Here is a 17,932-nt window from a genome sequence, read left to right as displayed (position 1 = left end):
AATGATCAAAAACAACCGAAAAAAAAAACGTGGTCAGACATCGACTGCGGTTTTCACGCATTACGATTCTTCATTTCGCAGGGAAATAAACTTTAAGCTGTAAACCGTTAAGTGCAATTTTTCGCGCATATTTTCAAATGTTCCTATGATTAGGTGTGTAACAAGGCGCATAAAGCTGTAATAATTAACTATGGTGCTTTAGTCGTGCATAGTTAAATAGTTGAACATCTTGAACACTTAGCAATTAGTACTAGTTGAAGTTGCATGCTAAAACTTGACGAACTTTTGTGCTGCGAGTGCGAAAGAGAAAAACGCATGCCATTCAGCGGTTAAAACCAATAAAAACCCATCGTTCAATACGCGAATGCACGAGTAATTTAATAATTTTGCGGTGCAATTTGTTCATTCATAGATTTGCAATGCGTATAGTTTCGTAGTAAATCGTAGAGTAGTGTAAAGTGATAAATAAAAACATGGCGGATGTTTAGCGCAATGAATTCGTTTTGTTTCGAGGATAATTCTTGTTATTCGGCCGGCGTTTGCAAATTTGTGGCCTTGGAGCTCCGCGCACACTGCGTCCGGTTTCTTTCCGATGGCCAGCCTCTCTCAGCGTCGGAGAATTATTATACGTGGGTCGCGGGTAGACGCCTGTGCCTGACCGCTAGCCCCCGCCGCCGATGGGGACCGGCGATAAATCAACGCGACCTTCGCGCCGACCGCACACCGGTGCATGTTCGAATTTACGCGAAATGCACTGCGCACAAATTAGGTTAAGACTGCTTAAGTAGATTTTGATGATCGATGCCGGGACGCTTTAGACAGGCCAGTCCCAGACTAGGGTTTATGCTCGGCGTGTTTTTGCGCGCGGCGGCTGTTAACGGGATTGATAGATAGGAGCATTAGACGCCCGAAGGCGACGTTTTCCCGATGACGTAAAGAGAGCTGCGCTACGCGTGCTAGCCGGTCATCGACACTGCTATGAGTCGTGGGGGATGAGGGTCTGTCGCCGCCCCCCACAACCCGCGATGCATGCGCTCGCTCGTTTATACCTTCGAAAAATGGCATGCGATATCGGTTTGATAGACAACGGCTCGCCTGGGGTTCAGCGGGTGGTGCATACGTGCAGCTGAAAAGAAAAAGAAGCAACCGAACGAACGGTCAGTTTGGATGTGTTCGGATGGACAGCAGCGCTATGGAAGCGCGGGTTGAGGGCGGGTGCAGGAGGCGGCGCGCCGGGAAATTCTTTCCGTCTTTTTTCGCGAAGCACACGAATTCGGTGCGGGTGCATTCGTGCTCGGTCGCCAACCCAAGTCCTCCGCCGGCGCTGCCACCGCCGCCTCCGCCTCCGCGCGCTCGGCACGGTCGATATACGTGTGTAGTGACAGTAGTTTTTTTTCCTCCTCGGAGCGCTGCACACGATAATTTTTCATTCCCCGGGTTTCGGCCCGCATGCACATGCACACACAGCTCAGACCGGCGAGAAGGCGACGTTGCCGCCGCCGACGCCGACGCATCGATTTTTACCGCGCGCGCTGCTCCCCGCCGCGGGGTGTCAATATGCGAACAGAACTGCAACACAAGCCGGGGCTCAAGCAACTCTTCTTTTCCGCGCTCTTTTACTCCCCGGCCCCAGTCGTTACCTCACCCCCCTGCCGCCGCACCGCCGCCGGCGTCGATGCACCTGATCCGTATCGAACATGCACAGGCGCCGCTGCACTCTCCAGCCATCGCTCAACATCTGAGTGCTGATCCCTATTATTCATCGTCATGTCATACCACACTCTATGCATCCAGGCATCATTTTTCATAATTGCGCATATCAACCGCCCGCCGCAACCGGCGTTATTGGCAAAGTCTTAAACTTTGCGGCTGTGGCCGGTGTCATTGTCCCGCTTTTGTACACACACATTTCGCGACGTGCGCTGCAATGTTAATGAACTACGGGCGCGTAACCGCAACGTGCGTGTACCGACGTCGTCGCCGACCAACCCCTCTCGCCCGTCCCCTCCGCCGCCGCTCGCGTGGTGCGTATTACGCGTCGCGTTCGCTGTGATTCACTTTTAAATAGTCCGGCGTCGGTACGCGCCGCGCAAAATTTTGCGCCGGCTAGGGCTGCGTATTTTTAGGCGCGCGCGAGGTCGACAATCGCGACTGCCAGCCAAGACCAAGGGGGCCAAGGGGCATCGTCGTGTGTAACTAACTATAGATGAACGCACTCACCAGCAGCACGCATTCGTAATTTATGTTTTTTTTTTTTTCATTCTCGTTTCCCTTTTCATCACAATCCACCCGACGTAAAATAGTGATGATAACTTTTTGCCGATTATTAGCCAGATTTAAGTTACATTTTAGTGCCGGTTCAATCCACTCGGTGAACCTTAAATGCGTATCGAATAACGCGCGGCTGGCATTGTTTACGTGACGAAAAATCCAGAAATGCGCATCGAGCGTCAGGCAAATGAGCAACGACGCAACCGAACGCATGGTCGCGGTCGGGTTGTTATTGTTTGGACTTTAGGGTACCCGTCTGGCGACGTGCGGGGGAGTGTGCAGCCAGTGCACAGCGGCAGCATAGTCTGGTAAAGTTCGCGCGGCGGTGCGGTGCGGGAAGGGGGCCGAGGAAGGGTTATGCTGCGCGCCGGCTTGCGGAGGAACTCGAAACCCTTGAGAAGGTCGCGGAGATTGCACGTCGCGATTGGATTTTCGAAGCGGCGGGCTGCACTCTCTCGCATCTTCAAGACTTCCATGTCTAGCCTTGCTGGCTAAAAAGCTTACAAGAGAAAAAGAACGCCAATTGTGTCGTTCATGTCGTTTATATGTGAAAGCGCAGCGCTGACGCGTTCTTCAATGAAATGACATTATTAACGATTTTTTCCCTTCATGTCAAATATCAAAAAATAAAATATTTGAAAGTTTGTTGGTTTTGATGTGACTTTTGAGAAAAGTGTTGAGGATCAAGTAAAAGTGAGAACAATTAGAAGGGAAATCGAATTAGAGGCGAAGTTGAGCCGGCACGGTGCGGCTCGCTGGCGGCGGCACGTTTCCCGGTTCAATCTCAATGTCTCGGCGGCGGCGAGAGTAAGCGGACGCGGTCGTTTTGTATCTTATTTGCTTCTGATGTTGAGGGTGGAAATTGTGTCAAAGTTTCGTTGCAAGTAGTGCGTAGGTCAGCAGCCTAACGGCAGCCGGCATTGCGTTACTCCGACGGCGGCGACGGCGGCAGCGGCGGTGGTGGCGATCATGTAAGACAAGGAGAAGCTAGCTGCATTCGGTCCTTTCAACTCGAAAGTCGCGCGTCGAGTGCACCACAGTCTGCGCAGACGGAAAAAGGAGGCGGTCAAAGTGTGTGCGCGAGTGAGACGGCGGCGGCGAAGGCGGGGGTGGGTTGTATAGTTCGGATAGCGGAAGGTTTTTTGTGATAACGTGTGATATTGATTCGGGTGCAGCCGGGGCCGGGCGCGCGCTCTCACTTCCCACTGCATGTGCATCGCGTCCGTCGCGGGCTGCTGCTGCTGCCGCGCCGCCCCGCCGCCCCGCTTCCTCTTCTTCGTTCCACGCCGTCGTTCATCTCGCGCCGCGCCGGAGAGGACCGAGAGAGAGTCTCGCGGGCCGCCGAATCGGACGGACGGACGGATCATGTCGCGGTCGCCGCGTCGCGAGCCAGTCGTGCAGCGAGCCTGAGCCACCACCAGCCAGCAGCCTGGAAGCGGGAACACACCACACACGCAAGAAGCGCACCGGCGCGCGCGGGCCGAACGGAAAACCACCCAAGCACGCGGGAAAAACTCGTACTAAACCACACACCAACTACCACCCCCTACGATTCAGAAACAAAGAACAGTTCGTACACTTCTTTGCACCGACTTGCATCATTTCGGAGTGAAACTATTTCAAAAGTGTTTGGCGTGAAGTTGTGCGGTTGCAACTAAATGGAGTTGCGTGTGCCGAGTGCGGACGAGTCCTCGCGCAGTGCGTTGAGGCAGGACAGTGTACGGTGTGTGAGTGTGTAAGGCAGTGCCATGTGGTGCGTGAAGTGACGCCGCCGCGCGTACGCACCGACGCACCCGCACGCAACAGGAGCGCGTGGGCCACGCGGTCGTCGCCGCCGTCGCCGCCGCCGCCACCCCCGCTGCTTCATTCACGCGCGCCCTACCAGTCATGGCGATCAACTTTTCGGCGTCGTTCGCCGCATGTCTGGCCGCCGGCCTCAAGGTGCCCAGACAGATCATGTACTGCATTTCCCAAGGTAAACGTCTTTGTGCTGAACATTTCCTGCATACACAACGACCACCCCAAGAAGGAAAACAAGTCGATGAAGAAACACGTCGAATTTTGCGCGACCAATTTATTTTCACATGTTTGAGAACAAAGAAATGAAAAAAGAAAGAGCGCGCGCGGTGGTTCGATAATAAATTTCCCGGAGCGTTCGCTGCTGCTTTTTTTCTCTCGTTTGGCGCGCGCTCACTTGTCTTCCTGCAGTTTTTCCGACGGGCGTTTGTTCGCTCGATGTTGTTTTTCCTAGCTTCGCGCCCGATCGCCGCCGGAGTCTCGCAATCGTGTTGTTTTGCTGGCCGCGCGCTGACGTGCAATTTTTCGATGTAGATCTCGGGGTAGATAGCGCAAAAATTCGCCCCCAAAACTCAAGACGGGGGAGGGGCTTGCATGCACATGCGATTTGCAAATTTGCATTACATTTTTTATCGCCTGCAACGAAATTATTTTACATTTCATTATTATGCTGAAACTCAGCATGAATATAATTAAATTATTTTGTGCACAAAATTCGATCGAAAATTGAGCGAATTTAGCACATTTTGTTAATGAGTCAAATGTGTGCGCGCGCGATACCAGCCGCGCTGTGCCGTTTTCTCGAATTGTTTTGTTAATGGGTGTAAAAGCGAGTTCAGTAGGTTCTTCTCGCGGTTGGCTCGACGGGGCAAAAGAACCTTGAGTCTCAGTGTTGGGCGCGGGCAGTCGGGCACGAACCCGGCGACGAGATTCGCTCCGCGGTCCAAACGCGACGCGGCGACGCGACGACTCGCCGAACCTGGACCAGCACCAACGCCGCCGGCCGCTGCAGTCTGGCCGCGATGACTAAACCTTGACCTTGCGTCTACTAATCTTCCACAATATATATTTTTTATCCGTCGCTCCGTCGCGCTCGATCCCACATACAACCGCACCATGCATGTGTGGCGCGGATGGCCCAGACCGGCCCAGACGGTGCGCGGTCGGACCTGCCGAACGCTGGCACACACTCGAAAACTGGTTATTCATGGTTTAATCGCGCGCCGCATATGCATGCTCACACAATGCAGCCGCGGCAAAACGATGCGCCCTCCGCGCGCGCCAGCGGCCGGCCAACGCACGTGATTGATAGAATTCTTTCGTGCGCCGGGCATTCCAATAATAACCTAACTCAACAAAACTTACTTTTACTTTCGGAGCCTGCGTCTCGCTGCCCGAGATGAAATAAAACTGGTTTTTGTTTTCGGGTTCATTTCGTTTTCATTGCGGTGCACATTCCTTTTATTTCCAACTACCGGATTGTTTTATGATTCGATTATAACCAAACTTCTGTTGTTCAAAATTCTAGGCAACCCAGTTTACATGAAATGCTACCGTAGAAATGATGAACACTTTCGAATTAAAATCAAACCAAAACAAGTGCGTTTTTCATGTAGATATCGCAAATTTACACAGTAATTCTCCGATAAAATCCTGACCTTTTTGAAATTTTAATGCAGCAATGATAATATAATGATGATGATAAACTTTAACTTGCAAACACACAAAAAGTCGAGATTCGACTTTGACTTCCTGAAATATTTTTACACATCGGCGATAAAATGCACGCGTCTCCTAAAAATAAAACATTTCCAGATTCGAGCGCACCGTACGTTCTCTACAAAGACGGCATTGATCGCACGCAGATGCAGTGGGGCTCGCAGGAGAGCTACGCCACCAATCTTGCCGCCCACCAACAGCAGCAACAGCAACAAGCCGCCGCACAACAGCAACAGCAGCAACAACAACAGCAACAAGCGCAGCAAGCACCTCCGCAACAGCAGACAGCTTCCGGCGCGGCCAGTCCACAACAATCCCTGAATCCCGCCAATGTTCCCCTGGGTGTTGAAGCCGATACAGTTGCACCACGTGACCAAAGCTTACCCTCACCGGCGCCATCTCCTTATCCCGCTACACAAGCAGAGAGCCGAGATGATGATCTCCCCAATGATCAACCGTCAATGGATATGGACACCCGGCCGGCGTCCCAATGTTTCCCACCTTCCGATATTAACCAACAGAGTTATCAACAGTATGCTCGTGCACCTCCACCGCCAAGCGCACCGCCTCCCATGCCGCCACACATGCTCGGCGCCGGTAGCTTCTCAGCGTTACACTATCTTAAACAACCCGGAGTTATGGCACTCACGTCCCTCGGTTCCGACGGGCCGCAGTTGGATCAGTACAATAACATGCAAGACATCCGGTCCGCTGCGGCCGCTGCTGCGGCAGCAGCATCCCTTCCGGACGTTATACAACAGCAGCAACAACAACAGCAAAACGGCATGAAGAACTCTTCTAAAGGATTGGGCAATGAGCTGAGGCTGTTTAAATGTCTCACCTGCGGGAAAGACTTCAAGCAGAAGAGTACTCTGCTGCAGCATGAGCGTATTCATACCGACAGCCGTCCCTACGGCTGTCCCGAGTGCGGTAAACGCTTCCGTCAGCAATCACATCTCACGCAGCATCTGAGAATTCACGCCAACGAGAAGCCCTATGCGTGCGTCTACTGCGAGCGGACCTTTCGCCAGCGCGCCATTCTCAACCAACACTTGCGCATTCACTCCGGTGAGAAGCCGTACGAGTGTCCGGAGTGCGGGAAGCACTTCCGACAGAAGGCCATCCTCAACCAGCACGTCCGCACACACCAAGGCGAGCGCCCCCTAACTTCGCTACTCTTTTTTTTCAATCCGAGAAAAAAGGGCGGCCACTCTTACCTTCAGCCCGCAAAATTTTTACGAAATTTCACTTTTACTGTTTTAAAGTTGATTCCTGGCGTTTAGGGTTTGTGCCGAACGGGCGGTTAGAGTTTGGTCGTAACCTAAACTAAGACCATGCATGATATTTACTCCCACAAGCAACTAACCAACACGTTATTTGTTATATTACTAACGGTATATTCTTTGTTTTGTTGTTTCTACAGATGTAAGCCCTCACCTGGTGTTTAAAAATGGTATTCACCCAACGCTGTGGCCGCAGGATGTTCCCTTCCCGCCTGATGAAGGTAAGGAAGAAGTGGCGTCGACGTACGGAGACGGCGACTCGCAAACGGACCGCGGCTGCTTTTCACCGAACAGCGTCACCGGCAACCTTCAGTACCCGTCGTACTTCAAAGACCAGAAAGGCATGAGCCATTCCGTCTTCGGCACATCGCCCAATTTCGGCGCCCTTCACTATCTGAAGCAACAACAGGGCAATGGCAAAGGACTTCCGGACGTGATACAACACGGCCGCTCCGCCGGCATGCCGCTGTACGTGCGTTGTCCCATCTGTCAAAAGGAGTTCAAACAAAAGTCGACGCTCCTACAGCATGGCTGCATACATATCGAGTCGCGTCCGTACCCTTGCCCTGAGTGCGGCAAGCGTTTCCGACAGCAGTCGCACCTCACGCAGCATCTGCGTATCCACACGAATGAGAAACCCTATGGTTGTGTGTACTGTGGTAGGAATTTCAGGCAGAGGACGATCCTCAACCAACATCTGCGCATCCACACAGGCGAGAAACCGTATAAATGCCAGCAGTGCGGTAAGGACTTCAGACAGAAAGCTATTCTAGACCAGCATACCAGGACGCATCAGGGGGATCGACCGTTTTGTTGTCCGATGCCCAATTGCCGCAGGAGGTTCGCCACCGAACCGGAGGTGAAGAAACACATCGATAATCACATGAACCCGCACACGTCCAAGTCGAGACGCGAGTCCGCCGAGTCCAAACTGAACGTGAATAACAACAGTTCGACGCCCGGTGGTGGCAATGGTGGTGGTAACAATAACGTCCCTACAGGCAATGGCGCGAGCGTTGGCGGTACTTTAGGTGGTGCATTGAATATCGGACGTGGGGCACTCACACCAAGCGCCGTCATCAAACCAGAATTGTACTTCCCGCAGTGCTACGCACCTGGTTTCAATCCTCCGACGAGTCTGGCGCAGTTCCCTTCCGGTACGCCAGAGTTCAAGCCACCGAATGGGGCTCTGCCTGCGCAGTGACCGACTGCCGGTGGTGGTTGACGACAACACATCGATTAGACGAAGCAACACAACATAACGAAAGATTCGAAACAAAAGAAACGAGGGGAAACAAAAGAAACGCAAACAAAACACATAAAAATGAAAGGTAAATAATAACGAACAAACAAAAAACACTATCGTCGACAAAGGGGATGAAAGAATGATAAAAACAGTCACAAATCAAGAAAAGCTCGCTAGCATAGAAAACAATGGCGAATCTTTATTCTGTGTTATCTTTTATTTACTTGACGGCCGATATTTGTTTGTTTTTTTTTGATTAATTAGCCCCCGGAAAGCAACGCAATACTATTTTTACACATTATCGAACGCGAGCAAAGAGTTTGCAAAACTTTGATTTGCGCACACGTTCTAGATTAGTGGATTTTTAAACGTTTTTTAACGAATACGATTTTATTGTTTTTAGTTTTTAACGCGGTTGTACGAGATGAATACATGATGAATAATATGCCCAAAATGTGATCTCTTAAATGTAATATTTGTAATAATCGAGTAAGTTTTAATACGGGATGCAGGCCCCCCGGGTGTGGAATTCACCTTAAAACAAATGGAAATTTTAAATTAAATTTAACCCCCAAAAAGTAATCTCTCATAACCTCACTAAATTCGACGCGCGAAAATGATCTCATGATATGCAGCTCAAATGTTTTTCAATTGAACTTGGGGAGAGGTACAAGACGGTACTTAAATTTTTGTTTTGAACAAACGATACGATTTTACAAAGTACATATATTACTACTTATTGTGCAATTAAATACGATGATACGTTACACAATCAAAACAACAAAAACAAACTTATGAAATAAGTCTAAAAATTGCGCGCGGCCCCTCGTTGAATGTATTTTACACGAACAGACAAGATATGAACACATAAATCGTATACGATTAATTTTTATAAATGTAAATGGATATTTAACGGTTGATTATTGCGTGTGTAGGCGGGGATAAAGTGACACTTTTTCGGTTTTTCGACAGACGAGTGAATTTCCAAAGCGTATACATAAACGAAAGACGATTTATATATAAAAATTATATATAAATATATTTAAACACGTAAATTACGAGAATTATGAATGTAGTCCAATACGACTGTAAGGCACATAAGACACACACGTCTGAATTAATTTTTATCTCATAGTTTATTTTTTATTTTTTAATGCAACTTATTAATTGTCTCGATTTCTCTCTGTTTTTTTTACATAGTACTTGTAAATTTACCCTATACATATTATGCATATTGATTTTTGATTATTATTTGATAACTTTTTTTGTAAAACCTATATTTAGCCGTTAATTAATGATGGTGTGAAACGATATTATTTGTTTTGTTTTTCTTTTTAATTTTCTTTTTCTGCACTTTTTTCGATTTCTTAGCGATACACACACACAGCAATTATACGACGTAAAAGGTAATATTTTAAATGGTTACTGTTTTGCGGATAAACCAGAAACAAACGATTGATAGCGTTATTTTTCTATAAATGTTACGCAGTGAGCAAATCTTTGATCACGACGCCATTTTCTTATTAATGTTTAACTAAATAATCACTGATTCTTCACCAAGCTAATAACAAGAGAGTCTTCCGGTGGTTTTAAACTTTTATTTTTGCAACAATTCGCAATAAAAAATAACTAATTCCCAACTGGGAATTATTAAAAACACTTTTATTTTGTTTGTATATACATGGTTAAAGCATAGAAAAGCAATTTTCGTGTACTAGTGCAAAAATAGACATTTTGTACTAGTGTGAAGTCTTCAACATAGATGGTTTAATTTAATTTCATGTTAGTAATTTAAAAATAGCCAATTTGCCGCCGTCGCCGCAATAGCAATTACAGTGTCTTCCATAAACTGCATAAATAGTTAACGTAACGAAGCAGATACAAATGCAAATACTACAATACTTGAATTTATATTTACAATAAACAGTTGCCAGATGACAGATACAGATTTAATTGTTCCGCTATTACCGATACCGGCTATTTTGTTGACAAGTTTACAGATTTTACAAGAGGTAGCATAAACAGAATCAATTGCCATAAACAATAAGACAGACGTTGTGCGTGTGTCATTTGTTTGTTACATACATAAATAGGAAACGAAACAATGGATTAAAGATAGAAATAGAAATAACCACAGCGCCATCGGGAGACTACTCGCTACTGAAAACTGATAATTAAACAAACTTGTAAGCTTTGCAATCCCTCCAAAGCAGTCTTACTAACATTTTCCGTTTTTTTTTTAACTATAAATTTCGACTTTTAAGATATTTAACACGTTTTTAAATTATTTCTTTAGTTGTTTATCAAAATTGTATAAAATTTCAAAATTGGAAGTAAAACAATTAAATTGGAGCTAAAAGACTTATCGAATCGTGATAGCATTTAACTTTAATTATTTTTAATTATAATAAAAAATGCGGTTAAGGAATATGTATTTACTCTTTGGATATTTGGCAAGGATGAAGAATATGGGTCTAAACCAGAATAAAACAATGTTTTTTTTAGTTATTAAAACATTTAAACACTAAAATTTAAAATTTTAGATTAGATTTTAAATTAATTGAAACAGAAACTTTTAATTCTTATTAAAATTGCTGCCTAAATGCTTTTAAACTCGTTTTTTGTTCGAAATTTATCTGGTTTATGACACTTTGACTCTTCCTATGTCAAAATATGATTTCTAAATGTTTGAATAAATTGTCCTAGACAACCCAACACAGAGAAACAGGTAATCTTCGCAGAAGATCAGTTCTCATAACATTTTTCATCGATCATTAAAATCTACGGAAATCTAAGCATTAAAATAACTTACAATCTAAGAATAAGCTGCAAGCTATAAGTATACATAAAGTGAATAAGTGAAAGAATACTTATTATTAATAACAAATTGCAATTATTTCTACTATATCTATGTACATAATATACATAATATTATATTCATATACATACATTTAAAGATAATTATAATTGACAACTACAACTAACGATTGATCACACGCATTTAAGATTACAAAAAATACATGTACACACACATTCACACACACAAAATTACTATACCTAAAATAAACAAATTCGTCGCATATATTATACGAATATATACGATTTACATTACGAGATTTAAACGTTCAAAAATAACAAGAGATACGATGATGATGCGTGACACAAAGACAAAGTGATTATGAAACGTGTGCAATGCAAAATGATGCTGATATACAGTGTGAGAAACGAATAGAGTTAGGTTTTAGGTACGGATAAGGAGAGATAAAAGATTGCTTTCTATCATGTTGTTATCCGTATTGTTTCATTTATACACGCAGGACATTACAAGAAGTCACTAGGAAAATCAAATTTTAATGGTAGTTCTTGTAACGCTCTGTATAAATGTGGAAATTGATAAATTGACAAAGCAAGCGTTCGGATATTGCTTCGAGTTGTGTGAGTTTTTCGTTTCTCTTTAGTTCAGTATGGAAAATTTAAAATTAACATTCGGATTTTACCTTCTCATTCATATTCTTATTCTTAAATCTTGTTATACTTTGACTGCGCGTAAACGAATTTATTAATCTCTCATATTTTTACACAATACAAGATAATAAACGTATTGCAACAAACTACAAGTGCCATAGAATCTTAAGACGTTTGATTTTCTACAATTGTTGTTTCTGCAATATTTTAACGATGAATACGAAACGAACAAACATTAATAGTTGATTAAATGAATAAATAGCGCGAACGCGAGTAAATATTGAACAGATTCTTAACTCAGCGGTGTAGGTGAAGTAAAAGTGAGTAAAATTATGAGTTTTGTTTATTTTATGTTTATTTTTGCGTAATTTATTGGTAATAATATAATCTAAGGTTATAAACCGTTGTTCTTCACTTATACCATATTATAAAATTAGTTTCCAATGCATAACACGTATTTTGGCAGTAAGTTTGGCGAACATAACTAAAAAAACAAAAACCTTTCGAATGTATACGAGTGTATACGAAAATTCATACGAATCATACGATTAACGACGGTCGCAATTATGATCAGCTGTGAAACCTATCATTTTCTTGCCATTTTCGAACATTCGAAGGAAGATTGTTTGTGATATATTCGACGACGTGCGATTGTTCCGATGTTCGTTTGTGTTCTAATAAACCGCTAGCGCTTGTTTTTCTGGTAGTGGCGGTGGCGAGCGGTGCGAGGAAAAGTGTTTTTACAACTTGCAACAATGTTTTTTCAAGACGCGCGCGGCACCGTTTTCCTTTGCGCTATTTTCCGCGTTTCTGTTATTCTTGCTCCCGCGCGCGCGTTTCTCCGCAGATGGAAATTGGTTCGACGTAAAAACGCAAAGAAAACACCGACATAAAACGAAAGGAGCGCCAGGGAAAATGTAAAGAAAAGTGCTGGGAAACTCGAATAAAACGCGATGAAAAACAACACCGACAAGCGCCAACTAGGCGAGCTGAGCGTGTGTGTGTGTGTGAACGAAATAGGAAAAGCGGAAAAGGGGTTGTTGTCATACGGTCGGTGCTGTCGCCCCGTGTCGTCTATTTGTTGTTGTTCGCGCTTGTAAAACATAAAAACATAAAATTGCGAAAGGAGCGAAAGCAAAAATGCGCATGGCATTTTCGCCGCTTGGGGAGGACGCGCAAAGCCGGAAAATTCGCGCGTCGGTATCGAAGAAGTGAAGAAAACGAACACACGGACCTCGGAGCACCGCAAATCGGAACACGTGGGAAAACCGTTCGAAGGAATAAATAAAATGTAAATAAATAAGACTGGCGTATAACTTTGACAGGGTTGTTGTTCTAGGAACTAAGAAAATAAGCAAACAAACGAGACGAGAAACGAAAATGTAAAAATGAGTGTCTGAATGAGACAAAATTAAATATAATAAATATAATGCAATTTGTTTAATTCAGACACTTGAAAAATGGCAAGATTCTTATTAAAAAAGAAATCAAAAGAAACTATTGTAAAACAATTTATTTTTGGATGAAAGGTAAGAAAGCAACAAAAAAAGTAAATTCACTGAAAAAACACTAATACTATTATCTTATCATTTAACTTCTCTTCTATCTGTTTTATTATAACTTATTGCATAAACCGCGCTCATTTGTTTCGTGCGGTTTGCCACCAGAGTTACAAAACTAACCAATTACAAATAAACAATAAACAGAGAATAGCTTTTACATATTTAACTACTACATACAACAGAACAGTGAACCTCAACACGTTGCCATTAACTCTACCGAATGTTACTAAATGCTCAAATACAATATTTATTATTACAAGAATAACAATTAACAATAGGTGCGTTACATACATACATACAGATGAATACAGTTTTATAATTGATAAAATGCAAATATACGAATACCAAGGACCGTCTACGAACTGGAAATGTTATCGTTAACAATTCGAAGGCGGGTCATTTTATATTTTCCATGTATGTTTGCTCAAGAGTACAAATAATACACTTGAATTTAATTAAAACGGCGGAAACGAAATTTTTAACTTCTTCAAACTTGACATGTTATCTGATTGATGTTTTTCAATGCTCAAATATCCTTAAACAAAATGTGTACTACTTAATTTACGATGTTTGATTGAATGTAATTTGTTTAAAATTGAACACGAAAAGAAAACACTGTTTGCGATATGATTTCCGATCGATTTGTAAGATTACGATTTCGGCGATCGTACGCTGTGAGGATGATTGCTGATTACGATGATGATGATGATGATCGCGGTGAAGGCGAAGTGGATCATGTGGCGATGGTGATAAATTATGAATACGTGGAGATGAATATGATGATTTTGAATCTCTTTGTAATATCGCATATTTAAAAAATAAATATGAATGTATTTGTTAATTTACTGTCCTATGTGAAATCCTACTAAAATTTATCCTGTGGCAACATAACGTTGTTTTTGCATTGTTGGAATTATGGATTTAGGTAGTGGTGATATTATTAAATAATTACGAAGTTTAATTGTGAACGATTGCCGTATATTCAAAAATGAGAGTTTTCGGAAGTATGTCTGTTCGATTTGATGGCTCGAAACGAACTAACTACATACAACTCTGTATGTCAAAGTTACTCTAGTTGTAGACTCAGCATCTTGTCATATTTGATTTAAGCGGTCTACACTGCCCTTTATTATACCTAGATTTATGACTCTTAGCTTGATTATATTTTCTCTACTTCCTCGAAATAAGAAAAACCTTCTACATGGCACCAAATATTACCCACAAACAGAAAACTTAATACGTGAGAGAATGAATTTTGTCGACGAACTCAAACTTCAACATGCATGTTTTGGTCTTTTAATGCCTTATATTGCATCTTTGTAGCGAGTTTAAAGTGTTTAAACTATTGGTAATGGTTTAATATTAAATGAACTCGCATTGTAGTGGACGTAAAGGTAGGTTACGAGCACCAAAATATTCCTAAGACGATTTTAATGGAGTGCATTGACAGTGATGTGACAATTAACGTTGGTTTATGGGCGTTTAGAACATCCTCCTGAGTTTAGCACTGCATGCTTATTAAGAACCTGCAGCACCTGTAATATGCACAACAGTTTTGTCTTAATAATTTTAATATTCGTATTGTGGTATGTTATATTTATTACGAATAGAACAATAATAAACATAAATTTATCTTCTTCGTTGAATTTTTTAAATAAAATTAAAGTCATGTTTTCTTCTAGTGTCAAAAATTAAACATAATTCTAAATTGTCTAAAAGTAAATTTATATTGTTATGGAATCGGCTATTATTTATATTTATTACCAATTGCATATTCACATTTCTTCTACATTGATTGATGATTGCATATCATATCAATCATTGTGTTTTTATTTTTATGTTGTGTTTCTATTTCTTTGCAAATTGAATTGTAATGTATTATAAACTTCATATAAATCATAAAATCGGAATCTATAAATGCGACAGAATTTTTTTATGTGCTATTGATCAAAACGTTTTTCTTCTTCACAACTATTATAATTAATTATTCGGAGTTATATCGCTGCTGAACTCATACAAAATTGCCATGTATGTAATCACCGTTCCAAACATCTAAAAAGTGAGAAAATACTATTTAAATATTTAGTATGTGTTTTCAGGCAATACTGTATGCAACCCAAGATGCATTACATGTTGCTTCCTGACACCTCAGGGTGGTGATACCAGCATTTTTACCCTTATATCTAGTTTTAAATAAAAGAAAAAAGAAAATTTGTTCCTAGACTATTTATCTCACGCACAAACAAATTAATTAAGAAATCAGGCAAGTGCATCAATTTGTCAATAATTTACCTAAACTATAAGCACACTGTTAATTTGTTGCTTCTTGATACAGATTACTAAAACTTAGCGTGCATACGTCTACTATATCGAAGCACCTTGTTATTTAGGTTTATTTTTCTTTTTTCTTTTCTACTTACCGAAGCAAAAAACTGATAATCGATAACGAACCATTTGTTGTAACTGTAAAACTGCACATCGACGGGGAAGCGCAGTTCGCCGACGACCTGCACACGAAAACGGGTTTATTAAATTAATTAAGCGCGTAATTAATTAATCAACTAATAATCCGCTTTATCTGCGTTGACGTTGTGCATATGCTAACATCCGCACAAGAAATGCAAGAAGTGAGGACTTAATTAATAAACTCAACAACGACGTACGAAATTTAATTATGCATTTACAATATTCTAATAATATTGAGTGCATGTAATTCCTAAGCGAACAGCTATATCTCTTTAAATATCATGCTTGAATAGTTGAATACAAAAGAGACTTACAACGTAATTTTCCGGCCTTGCCAAGATGGCGGCACATTTGTCTGCTTGATATTTACATTGTGGTGGTTTCGCCACTAAAATGGCCAGTTTTAAGCCATGTAAAAACATCCCAGGCAGGCATCGAGAGAAATCTGTCACTTTTGTACTCGGATTCTCTATCCAAACTTTACAGAACATATATGCATCGAATGTGGTCCATAAAAAGACGAAAATTATTATAGCTGACACATTGATGCGATGATGTCGATCTAACTTGTAGGCGTATGCACTTAACCGCAAAAAACGATGCCTTTTGATATTTGTAACTTGCCTTACGGTGTTCTTGTTATTTTGTTCGTAATAATATTGATTTTCTTCCATATCCTCAATAAGTCGCTTGTATCCTTCCTCCAGTAGCTGCATCCGTTCGTAATATACCAACGCATCCAGAAAAGAAACCATTTCAATAAACGTTTCGATTGCAAAGTTGCTCAGTCGTGAGTACCAACTTATATGCACTTTATAATTAATGTAAAATAAAAATACAACAATCATCAACAGAAATAAAGACTTTCCAACATTTTTTACTTTGTTATTGTGATTATTTGATCTTTGAGTAGCGTTAAGATTATTTATGAGTGCGACTATTTTGTAACGTCCAGTATAGTTTTTGATGGTTTGCGTGCATATGATGATTGTTGTCAATGCTGAATTCGCAAAATATATATAATTTTTCAGTGTCAATGATCGATTTGGGTTTTCTGCAAGAAACTTACTTCTTGCTTTGTAAATTCGGTTATAAAACGATAAAATACAAAACATAAATAATAAAGTAAACAAATGCAAACGATGCCATTTTGAATTTCGTACAGTAGCAGTTGATTTGAAATCATATGGCGAAAATCCGAATAATTTTGACAACAAGTGCATTAAATCAACGCGTTGAGAACACATGATATATTCTGCAAGTAAAAGTGAAATTTACTTAAATATTTTACTTAGTTGTTTGGTTATTGATGTAATTGGACCGGAAATTGGATATTTCTTATTTATTCTAAGTTATAATGCTAACAAAATTGGTATTTATTTGGCTGATTATTTATGTAATGTTATTTAACATCAGTCCTTCTCAAAGGACTTATAACTGAGTAAACCGATTAAAATATATACTATACTATAGTATAGTCCAGTCCAGTAAACATGAAATAATTTCATTGCTTATTTGTATGCTTGAAAACAGGACCAAGTTTGTTTATACTTTATTGTGCTCGAATAGCATAATCCTATCTATATATTAATTTGAGGAGAGAAATTTTAAAAATTTTTCAAATTATAAAATTTCTGTTGCTGAACATAATGCTAAATATTATATTATTTTATAAAGTAAAATAAACCTATTAGATATTTTAAGTATTATTTATTATGAATTACAAATTGATTTTGACTTGGTGTAATAATATAAACTTGTATTTATCGCTGAGTGTGTGGATTTAAACAAATGCACTGATAACCAACTCACAAGTCACCTTCCTTTGTGCATTTGCTGCATCAGCACCCCGATACGAAGCAGGTTTGTACATATACAACGCGCTGTAGATTCTACAGACAGTTCAACCAAGTCCGTTTTTGAGGTCGGATAGTCCGGGTGTTATTGTCACGTTTACAATGATATTACTCGGTAAAGTGTACGCTGATACGGTTAATTGTTAAATGCAATTCAAACAAATGTTTATTTGCGAATACTAATGAACACAGGACGTCATGAAAGATTTAATAAATATAAAATATTATGTGCAAACTGATTAAACAAAAGACAACCATATTCCAGAA

The 17,932-nt window shown here is 41.4% G+C and overlaps 1 protein-coding gene across 3 annotated transcripts; it reads left to right on the top strand.

The window, feature by feature from the left end:
• The first annotated feature begins 3,014 nt into the window (after positions 1-3,014).
• LOC135793832 (zinc finger protein 502-like) lies at positions 3,015-9,629 on the top strand. Of its 3 annotated transcripts, none has more exons than XM_065304944.1 (3): positions 3,015-3,078; positions 5,884-6,939; positions 7,211-9,629. In XM_065304944.1, exons 2-3 carry the CDS (start codon positions 5,934-5,936, stop codon positions 8,272-8,274), a joined length of 2,070 nt encoding a protein of 689 aa, XP_065161016.1. In that variant the 5' UTR covers positions 3,015-3,078; positions 5,884-5,933; the 3' UTR covers positions 8,275-9,629. The 3 variants fall into 3 exon arrangements, with proteins under 3 accessions (XP_065161016.1, XP_065161015.1, XP_065161014.1); XM_065304943.1 differs by lacking the exon at positions 3,015-3,078 and adding an exon at positions 3,610-4,246 and having other exon boundaries at positions 5,884-6,855; XM_065304942.1 differs by lacking the exon at positions 3,015-3,078 and adding an exon at positions 3,610-4,246.
• Positions 9,630-17,932: the final 8,303 nt, after the last annotated feature.

The sequence above is a fragment of the Atheta coriaria genome, unplaced genomic scaffold (genome assembly GCF_025399875.1).
Source record: "Atheta coriaria isolate IRGN ID8LTWV9N9 unplaced genomic scaffold, Caltech_Dcor_3.1 hic_scaffold_6_pilon, whole genome shotgun sequence".
Classification (NCBI taxonomy): domain Eukaryota; kingdom Metazoa; phylum Arthropoda; class Insecta; order Coleoptera; family Staphylinidae; genus Dalotia; species Dalotia coriaria.
This window is presented reverse-complemented; position numbering and strand designations above follow the sequence as displayed.

Excerpts from the sequence above, each read along its gene's own strand:
- LOC135793832 (XM_065304942.1), top strand. The coding sequence starts at position 4,159 with ATGGCGATCAACTTTTCGGCGTCGTTCGCCGCATGTCTGGCCGCCGGC. Across the intron at positions 4,247-5,883 it reads CATGTACTGCATTTCCCAAG|ATTCGAGCGCACCGTACGTT; the intron begins GTAAACGTCTTT and ends AAACATTTCCAG. Across the intron at positions 6,940-7,210 it reads GCACGTCCGCACACACCAAG|ATGTAAGCCCTCACCTGGTG; the intron begins GCGAGCGCCCCC and ends TTGTTTCTACAG.